At 33.5% G+C, this 21,929-nt stretch overlaps 1 protein-coding gene across 1 annotated transcript in view; it reads right to left on the bottom strand.

Moving 5' to 3' along the window:
* LOC150085338 (28S rRNA (cytosine(4447)-C(5))-methyltransferase) overlaps positions 1–21,929 on the bottom strand; it is a 94,397-nt gene that overhangs the window by 27,323 nt on the left and 45,145 nt on the right. Inside the window, exons 11-15 of the mRNA XM_090373163.1 lie at positions 16,667–16,772; positions 14,722–14,811; positions 11,786–11,873; positions 5,432–5,572; positions 1,887–2,026 (exon numbers count right to left, since the gene is read on the bottom strand). Of these exons, the coding sequence (XP_090229289.1) occupies positions 1,887–2,026; positions 5,432–5,572; positions 11,786–11,873; positions 14,722–14,811; positions 16,667–16,772 (565 nt within the window). The remainder of the gene's footprint in view (positions 1–1,886; positions 2,027–5,431; positions 5,573–11,785; positions 11,874–14,721; positions 14,812–16,666; positions 16,773–21,929) is intronic.

Below are 21,929 nucleotides of genomic sequence, written 5' to 3'. Positions count from 1 at the left end.
GTTTTTCTACGCTGAAGTGGTTGATAATTTTACTTGAACTAAAAATAAAATTACAAGATTTTTTTTTATGCACTGTTTCATGAAATAATATTAGTGCTGCTAATGTTAAGAGTGTCTTAAAAAAAGCTTTAGCTTTCCACAGTATTTTTCAAACCCACTTCACTAACTCAAAAAGTGACATACAGTTGGGAATTTTTTTTTTGGATAACAAGACTCATTTGTAATGTTTTTTTGGTCTTATTATATAATATAATGTCAGAATTAAGAATTTAGTCACCTTTGTAAAAGCAAAGTGCTTTATAGCTCCTTCTACCTTCGATAGTAGCTATATCTTCAAATAAATCCCACACTGATATACTGTGATCACTGCTACTTAATGATTTCTTTACCTGAAGTTTCTTAATGCATGAAGAGTTGAGGTGATAATTAAATCAAAAGTATTGCTTTCTCTTATTGCCTCTGTAACATGCTGGTACAGAAAACATTCATCTATTAAATATACTCCTAAGTGAGTGAACAACCCACAAGTTCCAGTCAATATCTGGAAAGTTAAAATCCCTCACTATAAGACATTGTGATATATTGACCTATTCTGTTTGTCTGTGTAGTTGTTTATTATATACTTATCACAGTCATTTGGCCTATAATATACTCTTACTCTCATTTTTGTTTTCCTAGTGCATGTCACACCAAACTGACTCAGCATTGCACTAGCCACCCCATGTCAACAGGGTTCACCGCCTTAGACTATATGTGCTTGTTAACTAGGACATAATCCCCTCCACCTCCTGTGGACTAGAGATGAGCGAATGTATCCCCAATTCATAAAGGAGGATCAAAGGGTGACATGAGTAATTTACAGACACGATGCAGTGACAAAGAAACTGGATGCAAAAAATAATTTTGATATCATATACTTGGATTTCAGGAAACCTTTTGATACTGTTGCATATAAAAGACTGCTATATAAATTGGAGCAGTGCAGCATTAAGGAAAAGTTATTGCTATAGATAAAGGGATGGTTGAGTGGGAGAAGACAGAGAGTGATTATCAAAGGACACTGCTGTTCATGGACCAATGTTATTAGTTGAATCCCACAGGGTTCAATTCTGGGATTGTTGTTTTCTATACTTATTAATGAAGGTATATCATGCTTAATGTCTAAGTTTTAATTAATTTTAACATCATATATTTACTTTACTACTTATCATAGTCATTTGGCCTATAATATACTTATCACAGTCATTTGGCCTATAATATACTTATCACAGTCATTTGGCCTATAATATACTTATCACAGTCATTTGGCCTATAATATACTCTTACTTAAATATACTATAATATACTCTGACTGTATGTGCTTGTTAACTAGGACATAATCCCCTCCACCTCCTGTGGACTAGAGATGAGCGAATGTATCCCCAATTCATAAAGGAGGATCAAAGGGTGACATGAGTAATTTACAGACACGATGCAGTGACAAAGAAACTGGATGCAAAAAATAATTTTGATATCATATACTTGGATTTTGTAATTACATTACATTTTTTTGGGGACAAAACAGAGTGCCCAAATCATTTTTGGAGACACCAGAACATTATGTCAAAATTAAGATGTCGGTTACCCTATGAAAGACCATCTTGAAACCAAAACTGCAGAAAAATACAAGTTGGATACATGAAACCTGATTGTACAGGGGTTCTTCGTATATCTGTTTGGCTACCACACAAGTCATATTAGAGAACAATCACTTACAGCATCTATTATTCCAGCTCTTATCATGTTTAGCACAGACACCATTTATTCAAACCTGTTATTCAATTAAAAGATAATATTACAAAAAACAACAATTACTTAAACAAGACAGAAGAGCCAAAAAAACTTACCTTTGGTAGTTTCCTGCCGTCATGACAGCATACAGCTGTATTTGTCACCCCAAGTCTCTGTAAATTACTAATAAGTGCATCAAGCCTATCTCTGCTGGCATCATTTGCATATATCAGTCCTGTATTTTTCATTATAGCAGCTGTATATACAATGAGGGTAAAACAAACAGTTATTTTAAGGTTTACTTTTTAAGAATTTTTAAATGAAAAATGCAAAAATGTATTGTCAATTTAAAAAAATAAATAAATAAACAAAAAGTTTTTTTTTAACTCACAAAAAGTCATAATACCTGCTCCTTCAGAGGAGTAGGTATTATGATTTTTATATATGGAATGAGCAGGTATTCATTATTTTCATTATTTTCACACCCAATCAGTTTTCTTCAAAGTGACTCTTTAACTAAATGGTAGAAAATAAATTTAAGTTGCCGAATTGACCATTAATCTCTGCACGAAAGCTGGACATCTTTATTCTACATGATGGCTAGGAAAAAAACAGCAAATGAAAATTTGTGTATTTTTAAAAGGCAATATGGTTTTCAGTTGTTTTCATTATTTAAAAAATTCAATAAGGTTAAGTTTTAAATTTTGAGATATTGCTATATCAATATTGAGATTTTGATATATCAAAATTCGGACTTGCAACTCTCAGTATTTCTGTCTATACAAAATTCAATCTTTCACCAGGTGTTTTTTTTTTTGTTGTGGTAGGATCGTGGCTTTCCTTTGCAGACATTCAGCATTACTTAAAATTAAAAGAACTGAAAAATGGCAAAATAAGGAAGATCCACTGAGCTCACCTTATTACACCAGCCAAGTTAGCCAGAAAGTTCAGATTTCTATAGCTTATAAGTTTGTTTACATCTTCCCCATGGATATGAGAAACGGGGTAAAAAAGGGAGACTTGTTAATAGGAAAAGTAAATGTTATATCATATTTCTAATTTATTGTGACATTTAACATTTTTTATTTTTAAGTTTTTTTTTCTTTAAGTTTGACTAAAAACAATAATCATTTTAAGGAAAAACAGAGTTGAAAGAGTTAATAAATGGAAATGCAAACTACACACTTAATTGTGTCCTATTTAATCAGCAATCAGATAGAATGCAGGTTTATATATACAATAAATAAGCGATAACAAATATGACTCATCAAGGCACATTAAACAAGAAATGGTTGCTAACAATGCTAGACTGCCATAAAAGATAATTAATGTTTATGGTACTTAAATTAGTTAACGTGACACCGTTTTCCAGGTGAATTACTATTAGTGATATTCCTTCGTCACTTTTTTGGGAATGATTTTCATCATGTTGCAACCATTACTTATACGTTCATTGCAACACGATGCAAATATGTGGCATGGGTTTTCAGTCCACTTGGAGGGGAACCCACTAGACTTTAAGATATTTTTTCAGCTAACTTCCTACGCTTCTTGCTTAGCTTATTAAGTTGTTGTTTATTTTGGATAAAAAAAATTACTAACCTATCCCAATTTTTGGCATAGGTTAGTAATTTTGTATATCTAGAAATAAATTAAACTTTCCTTCTCTTCCAACTTTCATAATTTTTGTTTTTGTAACTAATTTTCATGACAAATTGTCTACAACTTTCATCTAATTCACTCAGCAATTTGTGAAGATCTTTCTAGCTATTATGTAACAGAATAGTATTACTGACATACAATAATGATCCAATTTTTACACCTTCCATGCTAAATTTTGTCATTAACTTATATTATTTTATTAAATGGTCCTTAAAAATTATAAAAAGAAACAGCAATAAGGTGCAGCTCTGCCTTGCTTTAAGTTTAACCTTAAATTGTTTTTCAAGGGCTATTTTTGCAGAAACTATTACTTACTAATGTATAAATATATATATATATATATAAACTTTTAATATATGGAATGAAGATTTTCTTTAAGTTCCCATGACATTTCTATAATTTTTCTTAATGCAAATTTATCCTTGCATCTTGAAACCCGAGTGCTCTTCCCACAAAGTAACATTCAATACTACTTCTAATCCTTCTCTCTAAGATGCATGCATAGATTTAACCTGATATACTAAGGAATGTAATTCAACATTCAACTTTATTTTCCTTTTTTATAGACTGCTGCAATTAATGCCTTGTGCCAATATTATGGAATTTGTCCTTAAAAAAAAAAAAAAAAAACCTGCTAGCCAATGCAATATAACCACTACAACACTATTTTCTTTCAGTTTTCAGAATTTTAAATCTAATGTCATCTTTGCCTATTACCTTTCTATGATATTTTCCATGGCCTTTTTTATCTCAACAACAAATACGTATCCATAATTTCGTCCAGATTAATCTTCCCTTTTTTTTAGTGATGTCTTCAGCTGCTCTATTTAGCAAATTCATTAAAGTAATTAATTCATCATTCTGAAATAAACTCCTGTTCAGATTTAACTTCACCCTTATCATATTACCTTTTTATGATTTTTCCACACATTGAGTTTTTTTTTAAACTAAATGACAACATTTTTTTTTCCTGCTTGTTTTCCATATCTTCCCAAGTTTTTCTTTAGCAGTTTTATTTGACAAAAATTTCCTATGATATTTTTCTTTCCTTTAACTGCTTCTGTAACTTCTTGGATCAATCTAGGTACTTTGAATTTCTTGTCTTTACAGAACAATATCTCTTCTAACTTCCACTAAAGTTATCTTAAAACTTTTATCATTCTTCATCTAGTCATGCTAGTATCAGAAATGCCATTTAACTTTGCAGAAAGTTTTGCTTAATGACTTTTGAAAAATCTGTGAGTTTTTTTAATTTTTGTCTGTTTTAACATCTTTTTATACATTATTTTCATTATCATTAGGTTTACCCTTCCAAATTACCTTTATCATTATTGTTAGGTTTATCTTTTCATTCTTCCTAAAATAACTCTGTAGATGTAGTTGTAATTTTCTTTTTACTGCTTTTTCTAACATATTATTAAAGAACTTTTCTATTTCATCTTTTTTTTTGAACCTTCACAACTGAGCTATTTGTACAGAAAACTTTTATCACCCAACACTGCATGTTAAGTTATGCCCACGTAACTCCACTGTATAATGCTTCCCAGCCAAATAAGACTTCCAAACTATTTCTAAAAGCTACTACCATACCTTCCTACTTCATATTTCATATTTTTTCATATTTTTAGAATATATTAGTTTATAATTATTATTTAGCTGTATTCATCCTCTTGTATTCATCTTCTTGGCTTCTATTATACTCTTATTACTCTTATTAATCTTATATATCAACCTAGTTCTTTTGCTAATTCTACTTCTTTACCATTTAAGCTTCTAATATTGATATTACCTATCTTGATGGTTTGTTCCAGTAGTATATTTAGCACCATACGTTCTGATTTCCAGACAAGCAAAGCAGGGACCTAGTTAATTTAAGTGATGTTTCAGCCGGTATGTTTCGATTACTTTGTCCTAGAGTAATTTACACACACTTTTTAAAATAACATTAAATTTTTAGAAGAGTTTTGATAAGTATTTTAATAATTTTTAAATGCCTGACCTATGTGTGTAGTTTTTCCTCCAGGTGAAGCACACATATCAAGAATTTGCTCATTTTCCTTGGGAGCCAATGCCATGACAGGAAGGAACGAAGCAGCACCCTGAATTATGTAACACCCAGAAAAGTACTCAGGAGTTGCACCTGATTTAAAAGAAAACAGGAAAAAAAAAACAAAAAAAAACAGATATAAAAGCAATATTATTTAAATGTGATACATGTAACAATTTTTACATACTAGCAACCAAGCCTATTCAAATCAACAGATTTTAATTATTATAACTTCAACTGGATTTCATCAAAGGGGAGGGAAGTCATCATCGAAATGAGATCTAACTGATGAGATGCATATACACATACTACTGTGCTACCAAAATTAATATGAATGTGCATTAATTTTAGATTTTTCCAATTAATGAAAGTAGACAGATTTAAAGGCATGTATAACTAAGAAGACAATATTTTCAAGAGCACATAAAAAATAAAAATAATAAAATAAATTATCTGTTTATACTCCAAGATGGCCACACAGGTTGGTTTTTTTTAAAGGCCATATTGCTCCGGGATATGCGGTGGTCATTCACTGACCTTTCCGCATCCTCCGTATTTGGTGGTGACGGGCTCGAACTCCGGTCTAATCAAGAAGCATGTGCTACGCACTGCTGCTCCTTCCCACCTGGCTCCAGAGGCGCCTTGGCCACACAGGGTCAGAGGAGTTTGTGTGTGTGTGTGTGTGTGTGAGTGAGAGAGAGAGAGAGAGAGAGAGAGAGAGAGAGAGAGAGAGAGAGAGAGAGAGAGAGAGAGAGAGAGAGAGAGAATGGAAGAGCAGCACCATATTTAGCAGTCATGTAGGCTGGAACTATGGTCAATTGAAACGTGTATACTACTCTACCCTCGCATTTGACCATGAGGATAGAGTAGTACACTTGGTTATGGCATTGGATGTTTTCCATTTGCAACCTTAAAAAATGCAGTAATTCCTAATTAAAACTGAACAATTGTAAGAAAAATACAGGGTGTCCATAAATTATTGACCACATTACAAATGATTATTAAGTGCAAACTAAAGATGATATATGAATAACGTTTATATCATTTAAAAGAGCTATTCAAAGAGTTTTATACAGCAGCGGTTCCCAAACTACTGAGATCTACGGACCCTTTCAAAAATCAAAAATCAAAAACAGTTTGCAGACCGCCCCCATACATATATATGTATATATCTTTCAGCATACTTTACACTCAGACACATCCATCCGATGCCTCGGTTATGTAGTGTCACTGATCACTCCACATCATGTTCTGCCACTGCTTTAATGTCCATTTCTCCGGTTCTCTGAACCAGGATAGTTGGCGACGTAAGATGTTGCAGAGACAAAGGCTTGCATGCAGCTTCCCAAGCAGGATAATTCAATTTTTAAAATGTTTTTCAGATGGTTGGTGGTCCTACACTTATCCCTGTTCTGTCCACTGTCTTTTGATTCAGCTTATTATTGAGTGTGTCTTTGATTTTTCGATTCGACTGTCGACATATTTTAGGGATCATTAATGGTTGTCTATCTGACTATCTATTTTATAGAAAATAGATAATCAGAAAAAAATATAAAAAGAAAATTCAAAGTTTTATGTTTAAAACAATTCAACTTTATTCTTTTTTTTTTTTGCATAAATATATAATAATAACTTTATTTATCACCAATTTGCTATACATAGAACGAATAATTTGACCAGTTCCAGGGGGTTTGTTTCACAACCCCCTGGGGTCTATGGACCCCAGTTTGGGAAACGCTGTTATACAGCATTGTGTAGATGTCGCTAGTGTTGATAACAGTTGCGCTTCACAATAACCATTAAAATGGCGACAGTACAATGGAAAGCAATATGTGTATTGGTTTGCCAAGTTTAAATCTGCAGTTACAGTGCAAAGGTGGTACTGCTGGAAATATGAAGGTGAGGTATCTTTAGGCAAGCCCATTAAGCAATGTAAAAACCGTTTAAGGGAACTGGCAGTGTCCTGCATAAGAAGGGTGTAGGTTGGACTGTGGTAAGTGTTGACAATGTTTAATGTATTCATGAAAAATTTATACGCAGTCCAAGGAAATCTATCTGTCATGCTAGCAGAGAACTAAAAATGCCCTGATCGACCATTCACAAGATTTCCTGCCATCATCTGAAACTTTATGCATACAAAATCCAGCTTGTGCAAGCAATGAAATTGGAAAAAATCTGCTACATTGAGAAACATTTTGCTGTGGATATGCTCAATTGGATTAAAAATGACGATGACTTCCTGAATAAAGTTGTCTTTAGTGACAAGTCCACCTGTGCAGTAAGATCAACCGCCACAACTTCAGGACCTGGGGCAGCAAAACTCCTCATGTGTTTAGTGAGCATGAACAGGACTCCCCAAATTTGAATTTGCGGTGCATCTTTTCCCATAACCAGGTGATTGGTCCATTTTAATTCACTGAGACTACTGTAAACAGTAACAATTACTCAGATATGCTAGAGCATTTGTGATTCTGCAGGTGGCAGAACATCAACCAAACATGTTTTGGCAAGATGGCACTCCCCCTCATTGGGCTTTGACTGTGCAACAATTTCTCAGTGAGCATTTTCCAGGATAATGGATTGGATAGGGAAGACCAACTCTCTAGTTCCCTCACTCACCAAATATAACCCCACTGGACTTTTTTCTATGGGGTTACACGAAGGATAGGGTATATCATATGCCCACTGCAAATCTGGATGAGCTTCACAAGTGAATCAAGGCGCCTCCGTAGCCAGGTGGGAAGGAGCAGCAGTGCGTAGCACACACTTCTTGATTAGACCGGGGTTTGAGCCCGTCACCACCAAATACGGAGGATGCGGAAAGGTCAGGGAATGACCACCGCATATCCCGGAGCAATATGGCCTTAGTTGCTAATGCTCCTAAAAACCAACAAAACAAACAAGTGAATCACTGATGCAACTGCTTCCATGACACCTCAAATGCTAGAAAATACTTGGCGCAAAATTGCAAACCATTTGGACATCCTATGTGCTACAAAAGGTGCCCAAGCGGAAACTTATTAACTCTTTGAGTTGTCCTTTCCATTGAAAAATACTATTTGCCAATTTCTTGTAGTTCCTGTTATATAATAATTTGTAATGTGGTCAATAATTTAGGGGCACCCTATATTATGAACCTTTTCTGATATAAAATAAGCAAAATTTGTTAAAACAATATCATGTTTCTCTAATATGATTTAGGATTTTTACTTTAAAGGAACCCAGATTTTGGGGGGAGCAATATATTTCCAAGTAATTGCTTTATTCAAGTAAATACCCTGTAATATTGCTCACAGAATAAGGAGAGTTAGTTTAAGGGAATAAGTGGGATGATTTAACAACCCATAATCCCATACCTTGCCAAAACACTCTTTAATAATAAATGCAGAATGTGGCCAAATTCTCACACAACAGGAACCAGCTCCCTTTATCTCAAACTGAGGCCTTATCCAGTGAACTGTTTTGACCAAATGATCCAAACCTTGTGCAAATTACTTGTCATTCACTGTTTTACCTGGTGGAGCAGAACCCTGTCGAATGATTCCCTTGCCACTTAAGAAACAATCAATATCACTTCCATTTTTTATTTTTAAAGTTGTCTTAGACAGCATGTTGATCGATATTCCACTCTTTGCCTGTTCGTTTGTGAATCATATTGAATCATTTAAAACACCATGACTCATCATCATCAGCCATTTTCAATCCAATGCATGAAGGCCTCTCCAGCAACTTTCCAGTTCCTTCTGTTTTGTGCAATGGCCATCCACTTACTACCCACAAACTCATGAATTTCATCTGTCCATCTCCATCGTTGTCTTCCAGGTTTTCTTCTAGCTCCTCTTGGGTACCATTCTGATATTTTCTTAGTCCGTCTGTCATCATGTCTTCGAGCTGTGTCCTGCCCAAGACCATTTTAGTTCTTTAGTTTTTATAAGAATGTCCTTTACTTCAGTTTGCTGCCTAATCCATGTGTTTCTCTTCTTATCCAACATGACTCATTACCAGTTATAATCAAATTGGGGATCATCATCAACAGCTTGAATAAGCTACTCACAAGCTTTGAGTTTGAGTAGCATTTGATCATTGGTCAAATAGTGTGAAATGTACCTACCATGATCTTCTGCTTAATCAAACCTTCTGTAAGAATTGCACAAATAATTTCTCTGTTAATGTGAAGTTGTTCTTCCATAATTTCAAGAATCATTTCATGATCAGAAGAAATCAATATGAAAACGTTTTGACCATTTCTGTGGTCTGAAGCATTGTTGGGCATCCACAGCACTCACTGTCTTCCAGATTGTTACAGTTATCCTGAAATATTGCAAACCAGCATAAAACAATCAATCAGAAAATCATTACCACACTCGCTTTACCAATCGCAGGTTTCAATTACACTTTCCCCCAACTTGAAACAATAGAGCGGCTATAAGACTGACTTAACAATACGCAAATGACTTTATTGGACAGAAAATGTTTTTTTAGGTCAGCTGCCATGAAACATTGCATCATGGCCCATGTGTGCAATGGAGTTAGTCCTGGAATAACTGTCAAACCTTGTATATACAGTGAAACTTTATAATTTTGTTATTTGCAGGAACCGAGAAAACTGAATACAAAATTGAGGAAAATATAAAAATAAGAACAAGACAATTCTTTTCCAAATAAAGTAAAAATTTAACTGTGCTTATTTATTACTCAACCAAATATAATGATCTATACTCCCATATGTATGTGTGTACTTTGTAGAAGCACATGTTCAAGAGATGATTTGTATGTTTGCAGCATGAAAAACATGGAATACATCATGGAGGGAGGAGTGAACATCCAACATTTCTGCCTGAGACCATCTAATTATATTCCTATACAAATATAGCATACTTCATTGAATAAAATGAAGACATTTCATTTCCATGTCTTCATTCTATGCAGTGAAGTGTGTTACATTTGTGACCATTTACTAGCATATAATAAAAATTCTCTATTTGGATCAACATTGCAAACTATATCCTAAGTGAAATTATATCCTTTAGGAAATCATCCACTTGTCAATTGAATTTGAACAGAAATTCTACATTGTCTCCTTTAAATCTGTGTATTAAAAATAAGTATGATAAGCAATTAAATACTTTGCTTTGTGATAATGAAAAGAGAGGAACAGAACTGAATTTATAAAACTACAGTTTATTGACAGAACCACAGGAAGAAAGCAATTACCGAAAAATGGAACACAGTCACGTGCAAATTGTGAAAAGGTGCAGATATGCCAGTTTTCTGGACACTTGCAAATCACAGGCCATTGACATGATGGATCAATACTGCAGATATTTAACAGTTAGAAAAGTTACCTTCAAGGTACCACACTACATAAAATACTACTGTCAGCAAAACTGTGCAGGCAGCCAAAGGTGTTGGGCATCAAAGTTCTTTATGCAATACAAAATGAAATACAAAAGTGCAAAATTTACACTTTGAATCCCCATTTGAAATGCAATCATAAAGTGCTTTATGACTGCATTATTCCTCCCTCATGACAAAACCTTAGAAAAGAATCGAATAATGCAAAATCAAAGGTATAGAAAGTAAAAACAAATGTAATTTCAAGGAAAATGCAACCCTTTTAGAAGATTTTAGAAAAACCTCCTAAAAAGAGAACCAATTAAAATGTATGTGAAATTACATGGGCAGCTTTTCTACAGTTACTAATGGGATTTAAGTTTATACTTTACCAATTAATGCCATTAAAAAGGTTACATATTATTAATGTCTTGCAAGATATGTTTGAAACTGGAAAAAAAATAATAATAAATAAATAAAAAAAAATATAAAAAAAGGAAAACTATAACCTTATACCATATGTCATATCAAAACTCCATACTTTTAAATTTATTTTTGAGAAATACTTATTATATACAGAAGTATATAATAATCAGAATACATATTATTATATAGATAAGTATATAACAATTTGTATTCTTAGAGAGAAATTTCTGGGCATCACTGCACACCTCATTACTTGTCAGAATTAGGAAGGAAGCACTACACTTCCTGACTGCCTAAAATGAATGAAGAATAATAATTTCCGTATTTTGAGAACAAGAATATTATATATATATATATATATAGCAGCAAGTAATGATAGCCTAATGAATATATCTAATGAATAACTTTTTATATACTACACACACAAAATGAAATTCATGAAATTTAATCAGTTTCAAATCAATAAGTTAAACTAATCAATTAGGAAAGGTTCATTTTACTGAAATACTGCTGCTTCACAACATAAATTATGAGGAAATATCTTACCAAGTGGAACTGGTGAATCATAAACTACAAGGCCAACTTTGCTCCAGTTACCAACAGGATCTAAGTTTATACCTCTACCAATTAATGCCTTTAAAAAAAAATTACATATTATTACTATCTTACAAGAAATGTTTAAAGATATCACAAAAAGAATAATAAATAATAATAACTCTATTTTGCATATGAAAATGGATGATTATTATATACAGTGTTTCTGAACATTATTGCCCAAAGTGAAAACAAGCACCTTGGAAATAATTTTTCTATAGGATGTAATAAAGTTGAGTTATGTTCTGGACCATGCCGGTGAACATTTTTTCTTTCAGATGTGTTTCATATTTATAAGCATTTTTAAACAGAATACAACTATAATAATAAACAAAAACATTTAATATGAGTTATATACACACTGCATGTATTAAATAATAACTGAATTAAATGAGTAGAACATTTAGAACTCTTAGTCTGCTTATAACTTACAATTAGTACGAAGGATGCAATAAAAATTAAGAATAACAAAAAACATATGGGATAAAATCAGAGTACGTATACCACTCCATGATAGCAAAACTTGACTGACTGCTGAACACAAGCTATCTTATGAATGTTCAGATGATCATGTGATAATTACATAATGCAGCTCCAAGCATTTTTAATTGAATACAAAATAGGACGAAAATGAATTTTTATTTATGCAAATATAATATAATATATGAATTTTTCAAAACAATGGCCATTTAAATTTTTTTTCCCTCACCGGTAACTGCAAAAAAAGTTTTTTTTAAGTCCTTTTCTGAAAGTTCCTTGACTGAATTTGTTGTAGCCGCCAAAACTTATGGAAATTTTTTTCTGATTTTTCAGAAATAACCTACAGTTTGATCAGGAAAGTCTAACAATCACTGTCAAAACTCTCTTATAAAAGAGGAAAAGTTAAAACAAAATAGTAATTATTAAGGTTTTCCAATGCAATAGTGTTAACTAAGCAAATTTAATGTCTGTAATAATTTTATTATCAACAAAATCAATACACTAGTTATACTGTTTCATTTTTTCAGTCTCTGAACAATGTTTTAATGAGAGCACATGTTTACTAGTTATCTGTATACATATTAGGTATGTTGGCATATTTTATTTGAGTCACTATCATAGCAGTGAATGATGAAGTGAAAGTCAGACAAGATTAGGCAGTGATATCAAACCTTTAACTACATTTCTTATTATAAATAAAGTGCGGAGGTGATCATTTTTCAATATACAATATTGAAAAAAATCACTAGAATTTTTTTAGAGGAACTGCATTTTATTTAGTTTTATTTCTTAAAAAAAAAACTTTAATGCTAAAAATCTGATGGTTTATTTTAGAAATTAAGTAGAGGACAAAAAATAAACACATCAACATTACAAAATTTAATTTTATTAGTTATTTTATTATTTATGAGGGGGAGGGGAGTTGAAAAGTTTTTAGCCAAATATAGATTGCAAAGGTTTCGTGAAAGGCAATATCGTCAGTCTGTGTCATGTCACTTGTGTGTTCACAGAAAACTTCAGGTTTGTAACTATATTCTTCTCCTTTACAGAGAGCATGCGGAAGTGTGGAAGGTGAATGAAGATGGCACCTGTTGAGAGAATCAAGCACTGTGCAGTCACTGACTGAATACCTTCATTTAAAGGGAATGTTGCCAAAAGAAATTCACAAAGACATGCAGCAAACATCAGGGGAATCTTGTCCTTCATATGTCATGGTAAAAAACTGAGTTGCAAAATTTAAGCATGAATGAGACAGTTTTGGATATGCAACCCATAGTGGAAGGCTTGTTACCATGTCAACATCTGCAAATATGGATGCCATTCATGACCTGATCATGAAAGACTGCATGATCAGGTCATGAATAATACTGGAGCACACTGAGACATCATTCAACATCTTCCGTGAATATTATTATAATTTCACAATATTGTGGTGAATGTTGGAATGAGGGTTTCTTTGAGGTGGGTCCTTAAAGCATTGACTGCAGATCAAAAGTAGGAAATAGTGAGATGTTGCCATGAGATTGTGTAGCATTTTGAAGCTAATGAATTTTTTTTGGGGGTGGTATGTCACTATGGACTAAATATAGGTGCACTACTCGACACTGAAAAAAAAAAAGAGCAATTGAAACAGCGGAAGCATCCCTCTTTTCTTCCTCTTGAAATGTTTCACGTGCAGAAGTCGGCTGGGAAAGTCATGGCATTCGTCTTCTGGGATGCAGAAAGAGTGATCATGGTTGATTTCCAGGAAGGAGGTGCCACTATCAATGCTGAGTCTAACCTACAGAGATGGTTCCGCGAGGACTTTTAAGCTCAAGAGGCTTGTGAAATTGGCCAAAGGAAGTCATCTTGCAAAAAAAAAAAAAAAAAAAAAAAAAAAAAAACAATGTACCAGCACACAGAGCAATTTGTGACTCAGGCAATATGGCATGACTGTGGGTTGCATCCACCCTACTCACCAGATTTGGCTCCACAGACTATTTTCTATTTCTAAAAAGGACTTGAAAGGACAAAAATTCAACAGTGACAATGCTGTGATGGACGCAGTCAATGCATCAACGAGTCAAAATCTACTGAATTTTATTTGAGCAGGTTACAAAGCTAGTGGATCGTGCCAGAAAGTGTGTTGACTTGGGCGACAGACTATGTTAAAAAATAAATGGGTTTGACAACTTTCCAGCATTCCTTCTATGAGAGACTAGAAACTTTTCAATCTCGTGTTGTATTTTCACTAGAAACACGTTTTTATCATATTGAGATTTCCACTGATTTTTTACTTGTTTCTGTATATTTTAAGTTAAGTAATAAGAAAACAATACCCTTTTATCTATATATATATTTATGTTGTTGATAATAATATGTAAATATTTTAAAAGTACAGAAACATTTGCTTTATACAATACACATACCTCAGCTAAATCCCTCCTTCGTATCCTTAGAGTATTTATTCTAATTGTTACAGGTCTTTCCAGCTGATTGGCTTCTAAAGCTTCAATTAACTAATAAGTCAAAAATAACAATCATTAGACATTAATCATTAGTAAGTACAACTTTTTATGATAAAAAAAAAAATTGGTATACTTTAAACATAATAAAAATGTTCCTTTTTTTTATCTAGTAATTTATGATGTTGACTGCATTATTATATGGCATATGCATTTATAAATAATAAATTTCCTGATTATAGTCCAGAATGGCCACAGTGGGTCAGAAGTGTTTACAAGATAGAAAGCCGACCGGGCTAGCCGAGTGGGTAAAGTACCTGCCCGGCAACCCAAAGGTCGCGGGTTCGATTCCCGCCTCGGGCTTGGATCAAAGTACTGCAAAAAAAACCTTGGGAGGTGCAATATGGCCACAGAAGCCGATGCGCCAACAACTACCAAATCAAAAAAAAAAAAAAAAAAAAAAAAACAAGATAGAAAGAATATAACAGCAACATATTTAGTAGTCACACATGAGCTAGAACCATAGTTATCTCAAGTGCATATACTACTACTATACATGAATGGCTGTACCTTCAGTGTTTAACCCTTGGCTGTGGTGGTCTTTAAACTATGGAAAAGACTGTTATAAGCTAGCTATATATAAATTTTTTTTTAGCCAAAGAGCTATTAATTGTTGGGACAACTTATGATTTAGTCTTGTACTTATGTAAATTTAAAAAATTAAATTAAAGTAAATTTAAGAAAATGGTTGGACAGAGATACACAATTGAAATCAAATGAGTTGTTTTTAAGGCTGAGGCTGAATATGATTGGATTTCTTGCATTATTTTACCTGATTTTATTACTAACTATGGAAGCAGAACGCTATGTCTCAGCTACAAAAAAAAAAAAAAAAAAAGAAACACTGAAAAGTGCAAAGATTGAAGGCGCTAGGTTTTTTTTTTTGTTTTTTTTTTTTTGTTAGTTGTTGGCACATCGGCTTCTTTGGCCATAATGCACCTCCCAAAGTTTTTGCATTTTACTCTGATCCAAGCCTGAGGCGGGATTCAAACCCGTAGCCTTTGGGTTGCCAGGCAGGCACTTTACCCACCTGGCTAGCCCGGTCGGCAACACTAGGTGAATGAAGACTGAATAAGAGTCACGTGATTTAAACCTGTTTATATTTTGCTTTGTGCAACAGCAATAAGGTCAAAATATACTAGGCCACATAATAAATTTGTCAAGCACTGCATGTTGAGTGATTTTACCTTAGAATGGCAGAAAAATTTACAAGGCAATAATGTGAAATTTAATAAATTTAAAATTACCGATTAATTGTTTCTGAAAGACAAATATGTTAAACAACATTTGAAATAAAACATGAAACACAGAAATACTGTATTAAGACTTTTTCATAATATATAATGTCAAATTAATAAATTTAAAAAATTTGCATTCCTAATTAAATCTTTCTGATAGGTTATGACATGCGTATGAAGAGAACTTTTAGCCATTTTGTGGCTGTGCTTGCAGCACTGTACACAGTACTCGTTGACAACATGCAAAATTTTTCAAGGCAGTTTTCACTCAGTTCTGAGTTAGATGGATTGAGACTGTGGCAAGGAGGTTACCCTCCAGGATTTTCATCTTCAAAAAAAAAAAAAAAAAACTGACTTCTGTACATAAGCAATATTAAAACAATGACAAATTAGAATTTCCTAGAATGTTTCCACTACTTAAAGAAGCACATCAAGCCATAAAAGCGAGCTCAAATCACAGGTGGAAAACCCAAGGAAGGTTTAAACAAACTACTAAAAAGATGATGATAGATTTAAAAAATATATATCACATTACTATAAATAGTTTTCTCTTACACTGTAGTTGCACCACCTAAATATACAAACTTTATAAAGATGCAAATATGTATTACTTCAGCCGGAGAGAAGAGGTCCATCAGTTTCCCCATTAGAAATTCATTGTAGCTATAATATTCACACAGGTCTTTCTTCAGCTGTTCAATGTATTCTGATCTAGATCTATTAAATATAATGCAGAAAACAAAAATTGGAGTAAATAAAAACAGGAGAAAGAAATAGCACTTTATTTTCTTTAAGTCAGAATAAGATAATTCATTTTCAGATTAAGAAAGTAGGCTTAAGTACTATACTAAATCAGGAGAGAAACATCTATTGCAATACAGTTATACAAGTTCATATCACTGTACATATTAGACATCATATTTCTGGTAGGGAGAATTTTAATGTAATGCAATGAGGTGTACAGTATATATATGAGGATTATTCAATAAAGAATGATCACAGCATACCTTTATTAATCATCCATATTTTGATGGTCCTTTTCAAAGTAGACCCCATTTTATGAAATGCATTTACTCCAATGTTTCTGCCATTCTTCAAAAGCATGGCGGAAGCCATTTTTTGACATGCATTTGAGAATTTCCTCCAATGTCATAACTTCTGATGACTGGAAACATTTTCCTCACAGCTCTGTCTTTAACTTTGGTAAAAAAAAAAAAAAAAAAAAAAATGGCAGGGTGCAAGGTCAGGACTGTAGGGCAGATGGGGAACATATTTGACATTAATGTTGGCTAAGTACTTGATGACAGCATGAGCAATGTGATGTCTTGCATTGCCGCAATGCAGTATCCATGCAGTTGTGGTCATTTGTAATGAATGTGATTCAAAGTGCACAGTACAGTTCTGCAGGTTCCACAGCAGTCATATGACATGGCACAACATGCTAGTTAACCATTCACTGAATGTCAAAAAAAAGAGATGAACATAACCTTTCCTGCAAAAGCCACAACTTTTGCTTTTTTCAGTGCTGGTAATGAAGCAGACTTCCAAACAGAGCTTTGTTGCTTACTCTCGGGTCAATATTATGAAGTCATGTCTCATCTGCTATTATCACCTTGTGCAGAACCTCACCACTTTCAGTAACCATCCTTTGCAGCTCCAGACAAACCTCAATGTGAACTTGCTATTGCTTGGGTGTGAGTAGACTTGGAACCCAACGTGCACAAACACGTGTCACATGCAAATGGTCATGGAGAATACTGTTCATGCTTCTTACTGATATTCTCAACATCTCTGCCAGTTGGTTTACTGTTATACAACAATCTTCTCTCATGATCACAGAAGCAGTGTTTATAATTTTTGTGGTGACAGCAGTGGTTAGAGATCCAGGACCACTGATTTTTGTGATTGAATCACATCTGTCTTTAAAAATTACAAACCACCTGTGAGCTGTGCTATATGAAAGCATAGGTTCACCATAAGCCCCTGTTAACATTTCATATGCTTCAGCTGATGTTTTCTTGAGACAGAAACAAAATATGAGAGTCACATACCTAACGTGTCAAACCTATTGTTATTTAGGCAAAACTGAACAGGCATAAACCTGACTGATTGCCAAGGTCACAAAAGCACACGAATAAACTGCACAGTTGCTATGTGATGCAGCTTGGTTTGATCTTAAATTCCACAGCTCAACTAGAAATAGCAAGCAGTACTGTTGTTCATGAAAAATTATGATCACTCTTTATTGACCAGACCTCATACAACTGAAATTCACACACAATATGTATACCCTTTGCATACATATTTTATATAAAAACTTACACAATGTTATTACTATTCAAAACATTACTATTCCTTACTATTCAAACTTTAAATAGTTGGTAAAAACACCTAATAATCCATATGGAATTAATTCTTAAAGGAAAATAATAATGAATACTTCATCCAGTAATTATAATAAAAAAATTAACCAATGAATTGGAGGAGCTGCCACTTCAAAGCCTATTCCTGGAGGCTTCAAAAACTGATTTCATAAACTTTATATTTTTCAGACTTTTTTAAAACCCAGATAACATATTATTCAGTTTAAGAGTTTATCTATAGACTAGAACAATTGTGCCTATGTCTTATTCAATATGGCAGCACTTAAATTTTTACAGTTATTAATGTTGCCATATTTCACATTTTGCATAAAAAATATTAAATTATTTTATCACTTTTCTGAATTTTTGTGTGGTATTGATAAATTAACAAATTAACTCAAATAGAAGTGTGTGAGTGCTTGCTTTACATTTATGAAGTTCAGAAAATACTCAAATATTGAAATTTATAATCTTTAGATGGTTGCTAATTTCTAGATGCACAGCTGCATCTCATTAAATAAGTGTGAAATGCAGAACTGCTTTAGTTTTCAGAGAAATTTAATTTATTAAAAATAGCAACCTAGTACGAATTTTGATTCTTTTAAAACTTTCTTATTGTTTGTAGGTGAAAGCTCTCTCATATTGCTGTCCTCCATGACATTATACTAGGTTTGTACTTTTCATTCATTTGAAGAAGTCTGGGTCCACATCCTGTTAAAAATCAGGAATTTTTAAAGGCCTCTTAAATTAGCGGTATAGTTAGCCAATATTAAATTGGGAGAAGGGCCTCCACGAGTTGTCAGGTTTTTCAGCCCACACAGCATGAAAACTAACTGCCACCACACATTCATACAGCTATAATATTCAATAAAAAGATCATATTCAGTGTGTATATTTTTTGTGCTCTATGGACCATGGTTTGATAATACCTAATTTAAATACTTTTGAGATAGCTTAATAGATAGCAAAGGTAGCTTGAGGTTGTCAGTTTTTCTGTTAATACCTCTGTTTTGATCATAGAGTCATTATTATTTAATTTCATATCTAGTATTTATAGTAGGGGATTATTTTCTTTCGATTCTAGTTTAAATTTAATCCCAGAACGTCTATTATATAGGTAATGTTTGAATTCATATAATTATTCTTACCCATATTTCATGTCAGGTTTTTCAGCCCACACAGCATGAAAACTAACTGCCACCACACATTCATACAGCTATAATATTCAATAAAAAGATCATATTCAGTGTGTATATTTTTTGTGCTCTATGGACCATGGTTTGATAATACCTAATTTAAATACTTTTGAGATAGCTTAATAGATAGCAAAGGTAGCTTGAGGTTGTCAGTTTTTCTGTTAATACCTCTGTTTTGATCATAGAGTCATTATTATTTAATTTCATATCTAGTATTTATAGTAGGGGATTATTTTCTTTCGATTCTAGTTTAAATTTAATCCCAGAACGTCTATTATATAGGTAATGTTTGAATTCATATAATTATTCTTACCCATATTTCAAAATTGTGAATGCTTCATCAATGAACAACATATACATACGTCAATAAACAGTTTACACAATTTAATACACAAGCACAGTGTGCCAATTAAATAACGAGACTGACGCTACTACAAAAAAAAGAATAACACTAACGGTAAAGTAAGGTTATGTATTTTTGAAGTAATCACCTTCGATGTGTACACACAGTTTACATCTTTTATACAAGTTTTGAAAACACTTCTGGAACTCCTCTTCTGGTACCGCTTTCAGTTGGTCAGTCACTGCAGCTTGGATGTCCTGTATCGTCCCATATTACATTCTTTTCATGGCTGTTTTCATTTTGGGAAACGAAAAAGTAATCTGCGGGAGCCAAATCTGGTGAATTGGGGGTGTTTGAAGACTGGAATTGATTTTTTGCCAAAAATTGCTTGATGTTGACGGCAGAATGTGCGGGTGCAATGTCATGCAACAACAACAACCAATTTTTGGAGTTGAACATTTCGAGACTCACCCAACACATTCAATCTCACAAGCTCTTCAACACCTCCCCATAGAACTTTATCATGACTGTTGTCCCTTGAGGCACAAATTCTCAATGGATAATGCCTTTGATATCGAAGAAAACGATCAACATGGTTTTCACTCGTGATTTTTCTAACCGCACTTTTTTCTGACGAGGAGAGGACAGCGAAAGCCATTCTGAACTCTGACGTTTTGTCTCAGGATCATATTGAAATACCCAACTCTCATCACTGGCAATGATTCTACTCAAAAATGTTGGGTCATTATCAACATATGCCATCAAATCGATGCAACATTATTCTCTTTTCTCGTTGCACAAAACTCAACAAATGCAGTACAAAATGGGAACATTTTGTACTGCATTTGTTGCAGACACTCTGCAACAGATTCCTTATTCCTTCCGATCATCTCAGCAAGCAATCTCATTGAAACTGATCTGTCTTCAGTCACAATTTTTCGAACCTTTGTGACAATCTCCGATGTTACAACAGAGATCAGTCAGCCAGGTCGGGGATCATCCTCTAATGACTCACGTCCTTTACAAAAACGAGAAAACCATTCAAACACTCTTGGTAGAGAAAAACATTCATCAGCATAAACTTTTTTTAAATCATCAAAAGTTTCCGTAGCACTTTTTTACCAATTTACGATAAAATTTGATAACTGCTCTTTGCTCCATTTTCAATTTTCTGACGACATGCACAAAACTACTATTACTCTTTCCGTCATAAATCACAAACTACTGACCGGAGAAGTTTCACTTGCACTCGTTGGAAAGAGCACATTCTAGCGGATCTAATCATGTACTATTTTGGCCTCTTATGTTAATACTAAATGCAGAGCACATGCAGTCTCGTTATTTAATTGGTGCACTGTGTATGCTTTTTTTTTGTTATTTGATTTTTAGGAGCATTAGCAACTAAGGCCATATTGCTCCAGAGATATGCGGTGGTCATTCCCTGACCTTTCAGCATCCTCTGTATTTGGTGGTCACGGGCTCGAACCCCGGTCTAATCAAAAAGCGTGTGCTACGCACTGCTGCTCCTGCTCACCTGGCTACGGACACTGTGTATGCATCAAACTGTGTTTGATAATATACAGTTCAAAGATTACGCTTGTATTGCTTCCTCTAAAAATTGCAATTTCTAATTGGTTATTTAGGAAGGAAGCAAAAGAGCAAACAAATTATGGGAAGTAAGGTCAACTCCAGGCAATGGTTCCTTTATTCCCAAAGCTGACACCATTCTTTGTACCTTACTCTTTCTTCCTTTATATGTCTACAGCTTGTGCACACAAAAGGATCCAGCAGAAGGTTTATAATATTACATATTTATCTTAATTTGGAAAAAAAAAAGGTTTATTTTTTAATGGTAATTCCAAGCACTAAGGGTATTGGAACCTATAGTACTCTGGTACTGTGTATGAGTTGAGAAGACAGGATATACTTGCTGACAAGGGGCTAGAATATCAGTACATTATAATTTTCTGGA

The sequence above is a fragment of the Mastigoproctus giganteus genome, chromosome 5, assembly GCF_048544385.1.
Source record: "Mastigoproctus giganteus isolate SK-2022 chromosome 5, ASM4854438v1, whole genome shotgun sequence".
NCBI lineage: Eukaryota > Metazoa > Arthropoda > Arachnida > Uropygi > Thelyphonidae > Mastigoproctus > Mastigoproctus giganteus.
Note: the sequence above shows the minus strand (reverse complement) of the source record. Positions and strands in the feature narration are given on the sequence as shown.